At 40.2% G+C, this 17,287-nt stretch overlaps 4 protein-coding genes across 4 annotated transcripts in view; 3 read left to right on the plus strand and 1 right to left on the minus strand.

Moving 5' to 3' along the window:
- The first annotated feature begins 92 nt into the window (after positions 1-92).
- Positions 93-2,554, plus strand: msrb2 (methionine sulfoxide reductase B2). The gene is made up of 5 exons (XM_080865677.1): positions 93-376; positions 772-869; positions 1,278-1,354; positions 1,526-1,673; positions 1,823-2,554. Exons 1-5 carry the CDS (start codon positions 262-264, stop codon positions 1,952-1,954), a joined length of 570 nt encoding a protein of 189 aa, XP_080721803.1. The 5' UTR covers positions 93-261; the 3' UTR covers positions 1,955-2,554.
- A 229-nt stretch (positions 2,555-2,783) lies between these two features.
- Positions 2,784-8,962, plus strand: c8g (complement component 8, gamma polypeptide). Its single transcript, XM_080864880.1, has 7 exons — positions 2,784-3,058; positions 3,960-4,105; positions 4,595-4,665; positions 4,742-4,849; positions 4,964-5,068; positions 5,400-5,435; positions 8,846-8,962. The coding sequence occupies exons 1-7, from the start codon at positions 2,876-2,878 to the stop codon at positions 8,863-8,865; spliced, it is 669 nt and encodes a 222-aa protein (XP_080721006.1). The 5' UTR covers positions 2,784-2,875; the 3' UTR covers positions 8,866-8,962.
- Positions 8,963-10,020: 1,058 nt separating this feature from the next.
- On the plus strand, positions 10,021-11,533 carry LOC308385936 (lipocalin-like). Its single transcript, XM_080865151.1, has 6 exons — positions 10,021-10,178; positions 10,338-10,477; positions 10,589-10,668; positions 10,755-10,868; positions 10,961-11,062; positions 11,146-11,533. Exons 1-6 carry the CDS (start codon positions 10,083-10,085, stop codon positions 11,163-11,165), a joined length of 552 nt encoding a protein of 183 aa, XP_080721277.1. The 5' UTR covers positions 10,021-10,082; the 3' UTR covers positions 11,166-11,533.
- Positions 11,534-12,655: 1,122 nt separating this feature from the next.
- cntnap2a (contactin associated protein 2a) overlaps positions 12,656-17,287 on the minus strand; it is a 405,242-nt gene continuing 400,610 nt past the window's right edge. Inside the window, exons 26-27 of the mRNA XM_080865727.1 lie at positions 15,985-16,056; positions 12,656-14,999 (exon numbers count right to left, since the gene is read on the minus strand). Of these exons, the coding sequence (XP_080721853.1) occupies positions 14,800-14,999; positions 15,985-16,056 (272 nt within the window). The 3' untranslated portion in view covers positions 12,656-14,799. The remainder of the gene's footprint in view (positions 15,000-15,984; positions 16,057-17,287) is intronic.

The following is a 17,287-nucleotide window of genomic DNA, read 5'->3' on the forward strand; positions in this document are numbered from 1 at the left end:
AATTTTTTGATCCACTCCCATTCAGCAGCGCTTACTGCGCTCTTTGCACAGTGCTGGCAATAAAATACGACTGAACTCCATCCGCTTTGACCTTTGTAGCTTCAGTTGTGTTTTGTGACCGTGTAACCCCGCTAACAGCACGGATAAGCCGAGCGAGGACCAGCCCAAACTCGCCGCGGCGTGAAAAATCTCGATGGGGCAAGTTTGCTTGGCTCCACTGAAAGCTGCACTTTAGTCGCACTTGACTCCACTGGAGCAAACATGTCTCGTTTCGTCCGCCGGATTGTCGCTGTTGCCTCTCAACACGCCACAGCCAGAGCTGCAGAGTTACCGAGGAGGATCCCCGGCATAATCCGTCCCGTGTCCACATGTCAAGGTACCGTGAGCGAACTTCTGATTTATATCAGCTCGCTGCACCATCATGCACGAATGTTTACTATTAGAGGTTCTACATCTCTGTTTGAAAGAGTATTTCAGAAGTTAAGTGGAAATTCTTTGAGATTAGAATGTTTATATTTTAGTCTTAGTTATTCTTTAAGAATATATTTCCAAGCAGCCTCACTTTCTCAGCTTTAAAGTTTTCAGAGTCTGTATTATTAATGGTAATGTGATCAGATAAGAAAATGCATGAATTACAGGAAACTCTGCCACAAATGTGGCTTTAATGATTCACTGTCTCTCTCTCTCTCACACACACGCATGCTCACGCACAAAACATGTGGTTTGCTTTAAATATGCATATCTAAAATGTGTGACCTTTGCTCTGTGCAGGCCTGCAGTCCCTCACACGTTACAGTGAGACTACAGACTGGCATAAAAAACTGACCCCAGAGCAGTATGTAGTCACCAGAGAGAAAGGAACTGAGGAGGTGAGTCCAGTGTATGAAAAAAACAAAAAACAATATAATTATTATGTAACCTAATGCCAAAGAAGCTTTGTGTTCAGAATTAATAAGTGGAAGGTTACACATGCACATAAGCACACCAGCAGAGTGACATACATTATCTCATCAACAGCAGCACATTCTCAGGTGGACTTTGATCTGCTCTGTATCACAACGACACACTTTTACTACATTATGAATTAAATACAGCCCGAAAAATGAAACGCAGAGATATTTCATCTTGTTATAACAGGACTAAGGACAAGTCATTGTATACACTTGCAAAACCAGGGTGCTGAAGAACACACAGGTAGTGAAATGAGCTGTATTTCTGCTCCTTACATTGTGATCTGGTGTGTGTGTGTGTGTGTGTGTATTTGTGGATGTTCTCAGCCCTTTAGTGGGATCTACCTGAACCATTTTGAAATGGGGATGTATCACTGTGTCTGCTGTGACGCTCCACTCTTCAGGTAATACATCTAACCAGTAAAGGGGTATGCACATTTTCTGGACTGGACCATAATCTTTTATTAAAACTCTGAAAAATGAGGGCTTACTGGTATAAGATGATTTTGCTGTTTGCTCATTTTTAAAAAAAAATCAGCAGATGTTTACTAAATTCTTCCTTCCTCTCTTCATAGCTCCGAGGCTAAGTACAACTCCGGGACAGGCTGGCCAGCATTCAATGAGGCTCACGGGACATGGGAGGGTGATGAAAGCCACACCTCCATCATTCGGCGCCCTGACAACAGCCTGGGCAGCCCTGGGACAGAAGTCCTTTGTAAAAATGTGAGTTGTGCTAGGAACCAAAAGAAGCCAAGGTTTCATTCAGTTTAGCTGTGATACTTGTTGTTTGTGCTATAAAGCAGAGGTTAAAGTAAAAAAAAAAAGTGCACAAACGTCTGACTTTTTTGTGTTTCTGTATCTGGGTCACACAGTGCGATGCCCACCTTGGCCACGTGTTTGATGATGGACCAGACCCAACAGGACAGCGCTTCTGCATCAACAGTGTTGCCCTCACATTTAAAACCAGAGAAAACGACAAACCTGATGAGGATGAGTGTAACTGATGGACTCTTCATCAAAACATTAAAAAAAAAACAGGACCAGTTTAAAGAACTTCCCTTTTGTTTTTTGTGGGGGGGTTTAAAGTGAAAAGCTATGTGATGTGAAGTGGGATGAATTGTGGGTTAAACTGGAGGTGAATTGAAACCAGTTTTATATTGCATATATTAATGGATATATGGACTGGAGAGATGTCTACACAGGACAGGACTACAGGACTCACAGTAAATCATTTTTCTTCTCCAATAATCTTTTTTCTGTTCTCTCTTCGTCACTGGTGTTTACTGTTTACTAATGTTTGTTAAGTATTTTGCCTTAACTGTCATCTGAATGAAGGTCTTCTCATATGAGCCACTTGGAACATATGTGTAGGATATGTGAAGCCATTAATGGCAAATTTTTTAAAAAGTGTTTTTAACAGCATTGTAATGTTTAGCATATTTTCATATCTGGAAAAAACAGTCAAAAAATTGTTGTTCTGCAGGATTGCAAACACATTGCTGTGTTTTTGGTTTGTAATCTGAAGTTGCGTGTACATATCCAGCTGAAGTCTTTGATCGCAATCACGCAAACATGACCGATCCTCCCCCCCCCCCCCCCCAAATAAATTCACGTCTAAATCCGGCGCTGTGCTGCGATGACCCCCGATGTTTGCCCGTAATTTATTGCCGCCTCTTGTTGTTCAGAAGTGCACACCACAGCACTTTAGTATGGCCTCATCTCTACCATGAAGTTAATATTTAACTCAGCAGGCCATCCTCTGTTTCACACTGTTTGTCTCTGGGTCTCTGTTTGCTTATCCATATCTTCTGGGTATATGTGTTGCAAGTTGAGTAAAGCAGAAAGAGAACAGCTGAAGGGAGAAACAGAGCAGGGTGGACAGAAAACCTATAAAACAAAAACAAGAATTGTTTGTCAGCGATACAATGGCTGGACTATGGCGATGCATACTTGCAGTGGTGATGTTGATGTGCGTGTACCTCTGGGATTCTGCTGAGGCTGTAGGTGGAGCTAAGAGTCGACCCCGACCCCAAAGACGACCTCCCAAGAAGCCAAAGATCACACCTATTGACCAGACCCAACCCCAACAAGACATAGACATAGAAAGGGTAAGAAATAAGATAAAGAAGCGGAATATTTTCACTACTGCTGCATTGGGCCCTGGCTGCTCAATTCAATTTATATAGTGCCAAATAACATCAGCAGTACTTGGTCTTTTTCTTTTTTTAGTTAATCTTTTTAACCTTCTGCTGAAGACAGTGAGATTCATGAAAAAGCTGCAACTGCCAAGAGACCGACTGTTTCCAGGCAGTTGCAGACGTCGCCAACACAGCAGACAGCTCTGTGTGCTGTTATTTTACCTCTGAACACTGTTTTTTTGATTGTTGTACCGTGTCACAGTATGATATACAAATAGGACTGCAGAAGAATCTGCGGAAACTATGTGAAAGTAACTTAATGGTGGATGAGTCAATATAAACATAAGAAAATAGCCAGAAAGCTATTTTGTTGCTTTGATTAGATCATGACACACACACACATATACACACAAAAGCGCTCTGTCCCACTGGTCTAAGAATAATCCAACAAGTTTTTGTCCTTATATTCTATGTGGAATCAAAGTAAAGTATTCAGAGACTCGAACACGTCAAAGGCCAGTTCTGAGAAGCCTTTATTCTTCAAACTTTCGATCGCTGTGAAAGCTCTGATTTTTATGGATTACTGTGGGGGCTGCTGATGCAGGCAAACTTGCATAATTGTGTCAATATTGTGTTTGAGGCAATGAGGGAATTTTTCTGTGCAGGTGAACGGATATGAAGGGGATAGAGCAGGGCATTTAAAAGAAATGTTTTGTTTTTGTTTTGACACGGGAACATTTTTGGAATTTTGATTTCAGTGGGATGGGATGAATTAGAATAATCCGATAAGACATTTGTCTATGACAAATTGATTGATTTTGAGATATTTTGAAATCTTGTTTTTTCCTTTCTCTGATTGCGTGTGTCCTAGATGCTGGGAACATGGTACCTGCTTAATACTGCCTCCAAATGCTCTTACCTGGTAAATCACGGGACCAAGGTGGAGCCAACAGTAATCACCATTGCTCGTACCGCTACCTCTAATGAAACGCTGTCTGTTAGCACCAAAACAAGGCAGTGAGTACAGCTGCACATGTGGCTGATTCTTCTGTATGTTCTTTGTTTTCTTTCTATTTTTTTGGCAGCAGAGGGAGCCAATTTCTTGAATCCCTCATTCCATTCTTACTGATATTATTCCTTGCCATGTGTTTAATGTTATTTATGCATCTTCAAAAACAGGAAGGATGAGGTAGAACAGTTAAATCCGTCAACTTTTCTGCTAACTCTTTTTTGGCCAAACTGACCTAGAAGTATAATATCCCATTTAAATGGAAAAAATGTGGCTTGTGTTGTTTTTGGAGAGCATTCTATGAAAGCTTTTGTTGCTGTATGAGTGCTACGAAATCTTTCTGGCCTCAACAGAGAAAAAACAAGTTTTATTGATTAATTTGTCATGCACTGTCTGAAAAGTACAAAGTCTTCTCTTCTCTTCTCTTCTCTTCTCTTCTCTTCTCTTCTCTTCTCTTCTCTTCTCTTCTCTTCTCTTCTCTTCTCTTCTCTTCTCAGTAATCACCAGTGTTGGGAGATATTACAAGTCTATCATCTAACATCAGTCCCAGGAAGACTGACACTGAAAGGTCAGTTTTGTTTCTTAGTGTCCCAGAATAAAGCAGGATCCTGTGTGTACTTTGCTCTCTGTTCTCTATATACCAGGATCTCCCCCTGAGCAGAATATTGAGATAGTGATTGGGGATACAGACTACAATTCCTATGCCATCATGTACTACCAGAAACAGGGCAAGATCACAATGAAACTCTATGGTAGGTTCCTCCCTTACTTTTTTAGGTACTTTATATTGAGCAGCACAGCACTGTTGATACTTTATTACTTTGGTAAATATGTTAAAGGGTTTTTGTGTTGTGCTGTGTTCGCAGGGAAGTCTGTGGACAATCTGTCAGAGCCGCTGCTAACCAAGTTTGAAGAGCTTGCTGCAAAACAGAATTTGCAGCGGGCCTACCACTTCCCCTTCCCCACCTACAGTATGGCTAATTTTACAGTTATCATACAGAATACTAATAGCAATCTATTTCATGTAAGCTGGCATTTTGAAACACATGATGACTGCATAGCTAGACAAGCTCTGGATCTCTGATAGCTAGATTAACCAAATGAATATACCGTGTAACCTTTGAGAACACAATCCAAATATTTTCTGAACACAGTGCATTACAAAATAACACAACAACACACTACATATGTAGTAAATGACTGGTCAGAGTAAGTCACACTACTACTAGCCATATGTTGATATATAGTAAAAGCTCCCCAGAGGGCTAAATAATGGCATGTGAATTTATTTTTGCTTTCTAGGTCACTGCGGTGATGTGGATCGAGATCATGTGATCAGTAAGTTACATGCTGTTTTTTCTTTTTAAACATTTTTAAATGTATTAACTTAAGTGACGTATGTACTTAAAAGCAATCCCCTAAAAAGAAAGGGTGATAATGTTTCGATTTGTCACAAACAAAATGGCCAGACAGAAACAAGATAAGCATGTGCAATGCCACTGAGACAAACTTATATTATTTTTCAGGTTTTTACTTACTGGTGTAGTATGCAGGCCTAGTGCTGACAAGTACATCCACGAGTAATTGCATTGCATTTCCCTGGCAAAGCGCTCACGACTTATTTCCTAGCATTTTCTCCCATGTACTGTAAGAAGCTTCACTGATTCAGTGCAATATAATAAATAATATTAACAAATTGTATTTATGCAGATTTTTTCTTAACAACATGCTTTACATAAAGAACTGCAAACAAGAACTAGAAAAATTTGCATTTCCTGTGAAAATGCTGTGTGGATGCCTTAACGCTGAAGATGTCTGCTGAAAAAAGCTGAAAATTTTGAAATTTAAAAAAAAAAAAAAAAAAAAAGATTTCCCTGAGCAGGATTCGAACCTGGCCCTTCTGGTCTAAGGGTAGTTATTTAGCTTACTGAGCCAAACTCATTCTCACAAAGAAGAGGTGGAGAGATTGACAATTGTGCTGAAATGAGCAGAAGCTGCTGAGAATTGTGCTGATAAGAGGTGAAAAGGCTGCAAATTTTGCAGAAAAGAGGTGAAAATTCTGCTGAAAAGAGTTCAATCAGCAGAATTTCTGCTGAAAAGAGGTTTTTGCTGAAAACAGCAGAAAAAACTGAAAATTTTGCTGAAAAGAGTTCAATCAGCAGAATTTCTGCTGAAAAGAGGTTTTTGCTGAAAACAGCAGAAAAAAACTGAAAATTTTGCTGAAAAGAGTTCAATCAGCAGAATTTCTGGAAAAGCTTAAAATTCTAATGAAAACAGCAGAAGAGGCTGAGATTTGTGCTGATAAGAGGTGAAAATGCTGAACCAATCAGAGGTACTGCTTCTGTCTGCTTCATCAGGCGGTGTACTTGTATGTATTTCTGCCATGGAGCGTTAACAAGAATCTGAGGTCCATATTAGAAAAGCTGCCAAAATCATAAAATGTTGCCGAATTGTAATAAATTATCAATATGAATTACAGGTCTGTGATAGTGTATTAATTTGTAGTGGAAGAAAACATGTGGACAAGGTGGAATTGAACCCACGACCTTTGGGCTTCAGACCTGTGTCATTACCAACTGCGCCACTGGGAAAGAGAACGGGCGCCTGGAAAATAGGGTGATGAGCAGTCAGAATTTTCGGAGTTTGAAAACTGAGAGGAGGACAGATTTCCACCCCTCAAACAAACGTAATTTATGGCACAATGGTAAGATGACTGTAAAAACTGCTTCGACCTTGAGTGTCAGCAGTGTCTGAAGATGAATTGGCACAAGCCTCATGTCTTAACTTTGCTTTGTTACAGAGATATGACGATTTGAAAATGCCTCTCATTAGAGAAATCCAGCGCTGGTTTTGAACAAACTCCCCATAGACTTTGAATGGAGAGTTTTAAAACTTTTTGTTGCTCTGAGGCGATTTGATAAAAATCTGTAACTTCCACAACAGTGATAGTAACATTTTCTGAAAGCCAGCAAAAATACCTACGTTTTGATGTATAATTTGTGGAGGTTGGGTGAAAATTGAGCAAGAAGTTGTTCGGACATGAAGAGAAACTTCAGAAAGCAGCAGCTCTCACTCTGAGTTAATTGCATAGCAACCATAACAACGCATGTATTTTCTGAAAAATCACAAAGCTGCAACTGAAAACTTAAAGAGGCATTAAATGAAAACGGTAACAGATATGAAAAAGCTGAATCACACAGGAAAAGACCAATCATTTGAGAACGTTTTAAAGTTTGAATGGAGTTTCTAGGTGAAAGCATGAGCATGTAGTTAAGTTTCGAAAACAAGAAAGTTTTAGCAGAATTTCTGAAGTTTTCCATTCATTTCAATGGGACAAATTAAAGGAAAAAAGTGTAATATTTTAAAAAGTATAATAGCAATAAACACCAAAAGATATAGCCAGAAAGAGCAGAACAGATTAGAGTTTGAACTGAGAAAATCGGCTGAAAACTGAGGGAGTAGTTAAGGTGCAAAAAACGTACGGAGGCGACAAGAATAAAGGATAAAGAATAAAGAGAAACAGGAACTCAATACCACACAATTAGTTTCACCCCAAATGAGCTGCAGCTTTGTGCTGTGATTGTGGCTCACGGCACTTTTCCCTCACATGTTACTAGAGGAAAAAAAACACACTCATCTCGAGCTGCTTGTGTTACCTGGTTAATATGTTCTTCATAGTTTGTTTTGTATAATCTAAGCTAAGCAGTATGTTATGAAAAAACAAGTTATTGACTTAAAAAATGTAATTAAGCCAAAGGCAATAACCAGTGTGCAAAACAAAATGAGGAGAATAATTCAGATCCCCTTTGGGCAGTAACTTAAATGTTAATATGTACAATGTTTAATTTAAATAAATGAACAGTTTAAATGTATTAAATGCCGAAGCACAGCAACAATGTACATTTAGTTTAGGCTAAAGCTCTTGTCTAGTTTCCTGCAGTGTGGTTTGATTTGAATAGCTGATGAGGATTCTTGAAAAATGCTGTGAAAGCTAAAATCGGTGAGTACCTCCCTACTGACCTCCTCAGAATCACGTGATTTTTGTGTACAGTAACTTTGGGAAATTTAATGAGGTCACGCAACCTGAAACTGAGTTTGACATTTTTGATCCCTCATAAGTACAGCAGACAGATGTGACATTTTCAATGCTAAAATACACATTCGAGCTCTGTTAAAAACTGCAAATAAATCAGTTTTGCATACTTTAAAGTCAAAATCTTGTTTTTGCTCAGAAGCGCTTTTATTTTATGAGACAAATGGGTTAAATGGCAAAATATCACCAGTTAAATGTCTATACTGTAGATTAACAGAAGCATAGAGGTTCTTCACACCATGTGGGATATGTAGCTGGTCAAAGCAAGTTATAATCATGGCTCGAGCATGGTATCAAACATGTGGGTAAAATGGTACATGTCATGATTTTTAATCATCCTGCATATTTTGTACAAAAAAGATTTGACAGCTATAAGTAGGAAGATATCACAGAGTGTTTCTAAGCGGGAGACCCACTGTTGAATAACAGTATGAGGGTTTTTTTTTTTTTTTAAATGGCATCATGTATCACTTGGGGGGAAAAAAGAAAAGTGAGCCAGACCTTCTCAGAAACAGTGCTGACTTTTGTTCCTGCAGGCTGTGCTCCTGCAGTCAGTTTTTAAAACGTTGTCAACACGTTATCTAACTTCCACTGCCTGCTGAAAAACATCAGCACGGTTTCTCTGTAATTTAACCTGGCATTCCTTGTTTAACAGATTGTGTTCCCACATGCTGAAGAGGCGGAGCTGAGGGGACGATGGAGAGCAACGCTTTTGAATTCACCCCTAACATTAAATGTCCTCAGCCACACACTGAATAAAAGGACATAAGAGTCAAATCAAGCTGTTGTTGAATGCTTTTAATTGTCCTTATTTGCTGTTTGCTAATCCTGTGGTGAGATGGAAGTGTCAACATGTGTTTTTTTTATCCCGAGATTTACCATTGAGAGGCGAATGCACGTTTTTGTTTTGTGCTTGAGGATGCAAAAATTGGATGAGGGGGCCAGGAATGGAGATAATAAGGCCCAGATGTCACAAGGGTGGTTACAAAACTCACCAAAAGTGCCTCTTACCACTTCCCCTCGCTCCAACCAGCACCTCTCTCTCTCTCTCTGTGTGTGTCCCTGTTTGTGTGGATATGTGAGTGTTTCATAACCAGCTGATTACAAGTCTGTGCTCGTCTGGTCTCATAACAGAGGAGAGGTTTGATAAGTCATCGGTACATGTCAGCAAAAATAAAGAATTCACAGCTAATCAGCACTTTATGTAACAAGCAAATGATACAATACACAGAAACAAAGTCAAGGGGGGATTTGCTGTAACATAAATGCAATATTTAAATTTAAACAAGTCAATAGTGCATGCTCCAACTCCCTGGTAGTTACAAAACTCAGAGGTTCTCACCGAAATTCTGCATGCACCAAAGGTTTTATGAAAGTAAGTAAGAAAGAAAGAAACCAGTACAATGATGTGAGTCAGTGCTCAGAGGCTGCAAGGAACAATCAAGCCACTGTATGCAACACTGGCAAAGTTATTTATGAGAATGATTTTTTTTTTTTTTCACCATGAAGTTCTTAAAAATCCCTGACCATGCAGGAAATACTGGATGCCAATGGTTTATCATATCCAGAAAAATGGAAAACACACTGATTTTATACATGTGACATTTTGGCCAGGCATGCTTGGACACTAATGTTTAAACCCCATCCCTTCTACCCCTGTGTCCTGGCTCTATTCACACGTGCCAGTTGTGTAACAGCCGTGATTCGCCTGAGGGTTTTTGTAATGGTGTAGCGAACAGCAGGATTGTGGGGAGGGGGAGTGGGGAGGAGACAGAATGGGGGTAGGGCTGTACCCTGCAGCAAATATAAGAAGCCTCCGCTTGCTCTTTCCCATCAAACCGCCTTGACACTCCTGATCACTCCTTGCTGCCGAAGCACAGACAGAAGAAGCCATGAGGAGCACACTGCTGAGGATGCTGGCCGCCCTGGTGTGCGTGCTGGCTGCATGTGCAGATGTCATGCCCGTAAAAGACTTCAACCTGGAGAAGGTAACAAATACACATTTAAAAGGAAAGAAGTTATTTGCGTCTGTCTTTGGGTTGTTGCACAGACAAAAACAACCCCTCACTTTTAGAAAGCAGAGGGGAAGCAGTAATGCAGGTAGGGTTTAGATAACCTCTTTTTAAACAGTGTTTGCTTTCTTACAGGTGGCGGGCAAGTGGTACATGGTTGGCTTTGCTACAAATGCTCAGTGGTTTGTGAACCACAAAGCAACCATGAAGATGGGGACTGCTTTCTTAACTCCTACTGATGTAGAAGATCTGGACCTCTCTTACTCCAACCTGAAGTGAGTATAATTGTGCTTTCAAAATAAGATAAAATAAAATAAATTAAATGGCAATGATTGTCTTTTTTAGGGAGGATATCTAATAAACTGGTCATTTTTTCCCCATTTAAGTACTGATGGCTCCTGCTGGAGAATGACTCACCTGGCTAAGAAAACAGACACTCCTGGACGTTTCACCTTCCACAGCCAAAGTAAGTAGAGACGCCTTTAAAACTGCCCCAAAATCTGACATATATTTGAATACTTAGATTTAACATGATTTCTGTGACCCCACCAGCTTGGAACAATGACAACGACATGCGCATTGTTGACGTTGTTTACGATGAGTACGCCCTGGTCCACACCATCAAGACAAAGAATGGGGTGTCCGAGGTCCTCAACAAGCTTTACAGTGAGTTTGTCTTACCAAAATAAGAGTAACTTTCTAGGAATGCTCTCCAGGATTTGCTCATTCTTGAAGAGCGCCGTCATTTTTTATTGTAGGTCGCACTCCCGACACCAGCGCTGTCCTGCAGGAGAAATTCTCGCAGTTCTCTTTGGAGACTGGTGTCCTCGCTGAGAACATTGTTATGCTGCCCAAGAATGGTAAGTTAACAGTATCAACAATGTAACTGATTCTGTGAGCGAGGCAGACCTTCGCTCACCAGCCTTTCTAATATGCGTTACAGGTGAGTGTCCCGACGCCTGAGGAGCCCAAATCTTCCATCTCAGCAGCATCCCCCCCCCCCCCCCCACCACATTCGTCCAACCCCTCTCCCCCCTACAGTCATGACGGATTCACAAAGCTACACCCTGGGACAATGAACCTCAAGCATTTCACTCTGTTTTCTGCTGCACACCAAAGACCAACCCTGATCCTAGTTGAGCTCTCATACTTGTCAACATGCACATTAACTGGGGCATCAGAGTGGAACAATAAAGGCCTGCTTGTAAGAAAAAAAGGGACTGAAGTACACGGAAATATTATAAGTTGTCTTTTGTAACTTCTGATTTCTTTTGCAGACTTTTTTTTCTCCTGTTTTCCAACCTCAAAGCTAATAAAGCTGTTAAAAAGTGTCTGATTTCACAATAATTTTGTGTGTGTGTGTGTGTGTGTGTGTTCTGTGAAGGTTTTTTTGGAAGCTACGTGAATATTTTAACACACAATGCTCCCCATCAGCTCACTGTCAGGCATGCGAGAGTGTGTTGGATACTTTACCACATTACATTAGGACACAGTCCTTGTCAAAGGGTTTAAGGATGAGTTGCAGTTATGCAAATATGCGGCTGCGAGTGATATAGGCAGCGATTCAATCGACAGACATAATGAAACGAAGATTATAATAACACAAACTGATTATGGGGCAGCTATATTGCTATTTAGTTCTGGATCATGGCAACAGTAATAACAACGACAAGACAATACCTCGGTTCAAAGGTGTGGGCAGACAAACAAACACAAAGTAATCAGAATTAATTTAATTTAATTACCAGGCACGCAGAACAAATCCCTCCTGAGGAAAAGCAGAGTAGCACTAAATTTCTGATGAGTAAGAGATATAAAGACCTGACATCACTTTAAAATCAAACATGCTGAACTTAAGTGAACACATTTATCTACAACTTTATCATCTTAAGGACACTTCAGTCCTTTTTTTGTAGCGCCTCATTGCTTTGGGTACCTTTGTCAGCAAGTTTATATTTGATATACTTTCATATATTACTTATTACTGATTCCGAATATAATTCATCAGCTATGAGCTTTTAACTTTATTTAGTTTGGTAATCTGTCATTAATCATCAGTGTGTATGCTCTGTAAATCTGGGTGACTAAGAAGGTGCACTGTCTGCCCACCAGAGGGCAGCATATGACCTTCTGGAACTTCCACATTTGTTCATTACGGACTTTTCAAAGGAAAAACTACATAGCGTTTATTAAGTATTATATCAGTTTTATATAATTTTAACTTATATAAGTCGAACTAAAGCAAATAGGTTAGATTCTTCCATAGTCCCTGTTTCTTAATGGTTACATGGCTAAGACACAAAATGTTCCTTGAATATCTTTAGTACTGTCTTTGATGTGCATCATTACGCTGCGAGTGTCTGAACAAGAAGAAGAAGACGAAGAAACTGCTATTAAAGATCAAACACTCTTTATTGAACTCAAGAGAACTAAAAGCAAAACATGTGGGTTAAGGTTTTGCCTGTCTGCGCTGATAATCAATTATCATCGCCGTTAAGTTCAAAACATATATCGAGGATGAAGTTATGCATTTTAAAAGTCTGAAAATCAAAATCCAAAAACAACAAAGCATCGGTAGAGTCACTTGTTTGCCCTACGGGATGCGAAGTAAAAGCAGATGAATTCTTCTTTGAGGCCTCAGTAGAAGGCAAGCTGAGCTCAGCAGCTGCTCCTAATGTCTCACATGAAGTGATCCACAGCAAGCGCTCGATCACGAGGCGATTCGTGATTCACTGCGCGAGCGCCGTGGGAGCAATTTGATCAAACAGACATACAAAATAAAGCAACTTCACAACAAAATAGAGTTGGCAGCAGGTTTCAGCTGTAACACGTCGTTCTGTAGAAGCCATGGTAAGGTAAACAGGTAAACATAAAAATAACTTAAACATAAATAGATCATATTTGAATGCATGTTGGACCGCAGTTGCACACTGCAGGGTGACGCTCGTGTCTGCCTCCTCATCCTAAACGTGTTTTTCTTGCAAACGAGCAAATGACTCACACTTCATCAAACATGCATGTTGTTGTGTGCACGTGTGAGGGGAGGTGTAAGCGTGTGCGTTGAAGCTGCTACTGCTGCACAAATACTTGGAAAGTCTGGCTTTTTTTTAAATTTCAAAAGTTTTTTTTTTCCAACCAAGATTTTTCTGCGTAAGTGAACACAGCACCATTTAAATACAACATAAAAAAACACCTGAAAACGCTATTAAGTCCGATTTCGTGCAGCAGCAGTCAAGTTTTTCTCACAGGTTTGTGATAAGTAGTGTGAGGCAAGGCCAAACGGCTCAGCACCTTGAAGGCACGCTGGAATAATAAGCCAATTATCTTCTTAACTTCGTCCCAGGTGTTTTTCAGATATAAATTGATTTTTCATTTCACGCTGCTTCGCCCACTTAATGCCTAGTGCATCGATGAAAACTCGGTACGCATCAGTCAAGCTGTTTGGTCTGGTCTTCGCGCATGCCCAAACGGCCCCTTCTAAAGCTCATTTTCCCTAATTCACCTACGCACAGACGCATGCATGTGCTTTAAAAACTACAGCCCAACACTGGTTTCAAATGTATAAAAACAAAACAAAAAACCAACTCAAATATCAAATTGAACATGAAAATCTGACATAAGACTCAAGTGTTTGGCAAAGAAACAAACAAACATGCTGAAGCCCGCACGAGTAAAGGCTCGCAGATTCACTCATTCCAAATCCAAAGAAAGCTGCCGTGACCATGAAGATGAAGAAGATGGCGATGATGGCGTCATGATTTCCCCATCATGCACTGAGAAACCCCTCGGTGCCCTTCCACAGAAAGGAGTGTCCCTTACAATCGAATGTCATAAGATTTAAACGTAAAACTCTGTATTTTACACGTTTATAATGCGACAGACGAGACGTGTGGCGCCACTCTCATATAGATATGAAATTTCTAATTTGCTTTATGCGTCTGACACTAAATAAATCTTTCGAGAAAAGGGAGAAAATAATATCATATTTACAAGGTGACTTTTGGCATCCATATTCAGTTCTATATTACCACGACATGAATTATGTGACAAACTGGTGCATCCGCAGTTTGAAACAATAAAAAATACAAAGAAGAAGAAGAAAAAAGAAAGAATAAAACAAAAACAAAGGTTTGGCATGTCGATTTGATCATTTTTGATATAAGAGTTTTGTTAAAATATAAAATCAAAACGCAACAGGGACTGGCAATAAACCTTTGCTATCACACGACCCAGTAAGTATAATTATTTGTCATATACAGTATTCAAAGGACTCCTGAAAACTCCCAAGCACGATACAAAGAAGGACAAGCCGGTTAGTATATACATGTACAGTCTCTTACAGCTGTGCTCAGTTGAATAAGTGTCCCTTCCTTCTCTTTCTAATACTCTGGATATATAAAAAAACAGAACAAAACAAAAGGATTTCTGTACAGTCTTCCCCGTTGCCCCAACCTTCCCTGGGAGATTATTGTCCTTTTGAATAGCCAATCCTCTGTCCATTCTGTGATTGGCCTTGACTTAAACCACCTCTATCTCTGTGGCATCGGATGATCTAAAACATTGCTTTCCCTCTCTCAGAGTTCTTTCTGATTGGCTGTTAGATGAACCATTCCTTCTTTGATTCGTCAATGGTTTCTGGGTTGTCGGTGCCGATGATGGCCGTATCCGCTGATTCCGCGGCCGACTCCCCGCTGGCCTTTGCCTCGTTGGTGTGGTAAGTGCCTTTGTGACGGAACATGTAGCGGATCAGGAACACCAGAGTGCATAAGATGGTGAAGATCACCACTGCGATAATACCTGTAGTAGAGACAGAGAGGCTTTTTCAAATACTGCTACCAACCTGCTCCGACCATGAAATTCCTCATATGAGTCAATGTCTAAGCAAAGGCAAACACAGCCTGCTTCTGCCATCTCAACTGGGAGATTAATGTAATAAAAATGTATGTAATGCGATGTTTGTAATGTAATTAGAAACATTAGTGAACTGTAGTCTGTTTTTGGTACTTTTTGGACAGAAAGAAGGAATTTGACTGTCACTTGAAAAGTATAAAGCAGACGTTTTTAATAGTTAACTATGATCAGAATGTCTGTGATGTAGCAGCTCATCCAGGTCACGATCCATCACAACCACTGGTTATTGTAATGTGTGAAGCACAGAGAGCAAATAAATAGTAAATGGGGCACTTAGCACTCAAGGCAGTTTCTTCTACAAGCCTCATTCACCCAATCACACACACTTTTTTTTTATACCAAAACTCCTTGTCTAACATTTACACACACTCCAGCGGATGCATCAGGTGGCAGCTTGGGGTTCAGTATCTCGCCCAAAGAAACTTTGACCTGCAGACTAGAGGACACAGGGATCGCCACATTCTACCTCCTGAACCACAGCCGACCCAAGCGATAAAGCCCTGCTCAAATGTTTTGGGCAAGACACTTACCCCTCCCAAAGTAAAAGCTAGTGAAGATCAAAAGGTGCTACATAAATGCCAACCATGTGGCTGTAGCTCAGGAGGCAGAGAAGGTCACCCACTATGCTGCAGTCTGCATGCCAAGCAAGCTACAGCAAGATACTGAACCCAGAGTTGCTCTCCGTTCCATTTATTAGAGTTTGACTGTCAGATAGAGAGTACTTAGGCTATACTTAGAACTATATAATAAATTATTAATAAACTCACTGAAAACTTTAAAGACCTCTTAAATGTGGAAAATCAATTAGCAATAAAAAAACCCCCACGTTTAAGCACTTTTAACTTGATGATATGATAATGGCACTTTGTACCTCCAATGATGGCAGAGTCCCTGTTGACTCCATCGGGAATCACTCTCTCCTCATTAAAGGGGAACACTGCATCTAAACAAGGAATGAGAGAAAGACACAAAAACAAGCTGAAACAACAGTGCACATAGAAATGCCCAGCAGATCAGGAAAGTGCCTTTTATATACGTACGATCTCTATCAACACAGAGCTTAATGGCGTCTCTGATGTTCTTCAGCAGTTAAAAGTCAAAAGGAACGATTGGTTGGAGAACGTTTGCTAATTAATAATGACGTGTCTTTGTCCTGTCTTCCTTCCTTCAACCCTAACCGGTCGTGGCAGATGGCCGCCCGTCCATGAGCCTCGTTCTGCTCGAGATTTCTTCCTGTTAAAGGGAGTTTTTCTTTCCTGCTGTCACCAAAATGCATGCTCATAGGGGGTCAGCTAGATGCATATAAAATTACTACTGATAGATAAATAAATATATTACTACACCGTCTCATGCATTTCATGGTTTTCATTAATCATTCATCGAGCTCAAGCAGTTTACACGCCTGCTGCCACCGTTTAATTGCAGTGATATTCCCTGGATGTACAAGGAGTGGATATGAAAGGAGTTGAGATGAGTGGAGGGTGTGTAATAAAAGAAAGAAGTAAAATGACATTGCTGAAATTGCCAATAACTTCTCTCAGCAGAGAGCTGCTAACTCTCTGCAGGCTTCCATAATCGAGCAGTTCTGTGCAAACACAACCCCAATATGCATATTTTAACACAGGAAAAACATCACCCTGCTATGAGCCCGTCAGCTATTTGTAATGCAGGCTGTACTGCCCATAGTTCTCCTGGGAAGTCACAAGCATGAGTAAGAATCAGTTTTAGCAAGCAGAATCATGGCCTGAATGCTTTGTTGTGCCAAACACATTTATTTTGCCAAGACGACCACTACAGTATCTCTGTAGGTGCCTCTTGTTATTCTTTTTGTTTCGTTTTATTATTTTATTTTATTATTCGCATTATTATCAGAGTGGGGATTACGCTGGAGTGGACAGGAGGTGAGGGCCAGGTGGGGGAAAGTCAGTAGAAGTCAGTGGAGGAATAGAAAAAGAAAAGGGAAAGAAAGGGGTTAAGGCCCAATCTAAATCAATAATTTGAACCTACATAGTTTCAGGAAAATTAAACAATAGGCCAGAAAATACAGCTAGAATTTTTCTCTATTCTATTATTTTTTTGCTCATATAGAATAAACATGCTAGTCCACGCTTTGGTTCTCCAAAGCATGAAATCGACACGCATGCCAGCAGGACGAGATACTATATTTAACGTCA

The sequence above is a fragment of the Rhamphochromis sp. 'chilingali' genome, assembly GCF_963969265.1.
Source record: "Rhamphochromis sp. 'chilingali' genome assembly, chromosome: 18".
In the NCBI taxonomy this organism is placed as follows: Eukaryota; Metazoa; Chordata; class Actinopteri; order Cichliformes; family Cichlidae; genus Rhamphochromis; species Rhamphochromis sp. 'chilingali'.

Excerpts from the sequence above, each read along its gene's own strand:
- msrb2 (XM_080865677.1), top strand. The coding sequence starts at position 262 with ATGTCTCGTTTCGTCCGCCGGATTGTCGCTGTTGCCTCTCAACACGCC. Across the intron at positions 377-771 it reads TCCCGTGTCCACATGTCAAG|GCCTGCAGTCCCTCACACGT; the intron begins GTACCGTGAGCG and ends TGCTCTGTGCAG. Across the intron at positions 1,674-1,822 it reads CAGAAGTCCTTTGTAAAAAT|TGCGATGCCCACCTTGGCCA; the intron begins GTGAGTTGTGCT and ends TGGGTCACACAG.
- c8g (XM_080864880.1), top strand. The coding sequence starts at position 2,876 with ATGGCTGGACTATGGCGATGCATACTTGCAGTGGTGATGTTGATGTGC. Across the intron at positions 4,106-4,594 it reads GTTAGCACCAAAACAAGGCA|TAATCACCAGTGTTGGGAGA; the intron begins GTGAGTACAGCT and ends TTCTCTTCTCAG. Across the intron at positions 4,850-4,963 it reads GATCACAATGAAACTCTATG|GGAAGTCTGTGGACAATCTG; the intron begins GTAGGTTCCTCC and ends CTGTGTTCGCAG.
- LOC308385936 (XM_080865151.1), top strand. The coding sequence starts at position 10,083 with ATGAGGAGCACACTGCTGAGGATGCTGGCCGCCCTGGTGTGCGTGCTG. Across the intron at positions 10,669-10,754 it reads TTTCACCTTCCACAGCCAAA|CTTGGAACAATGACAACGAC; the intron begins GTAAGTAGAGAC and ends TGACCCCACCAG. Across the intron at positions 10,869-10,960 it reads GGTCCTCAACAAGCTTTACA|GTCGCACTCCCGACACCAGC; the intron begins GTGAGTTTGTCT and ends TTTTTATTGTAG.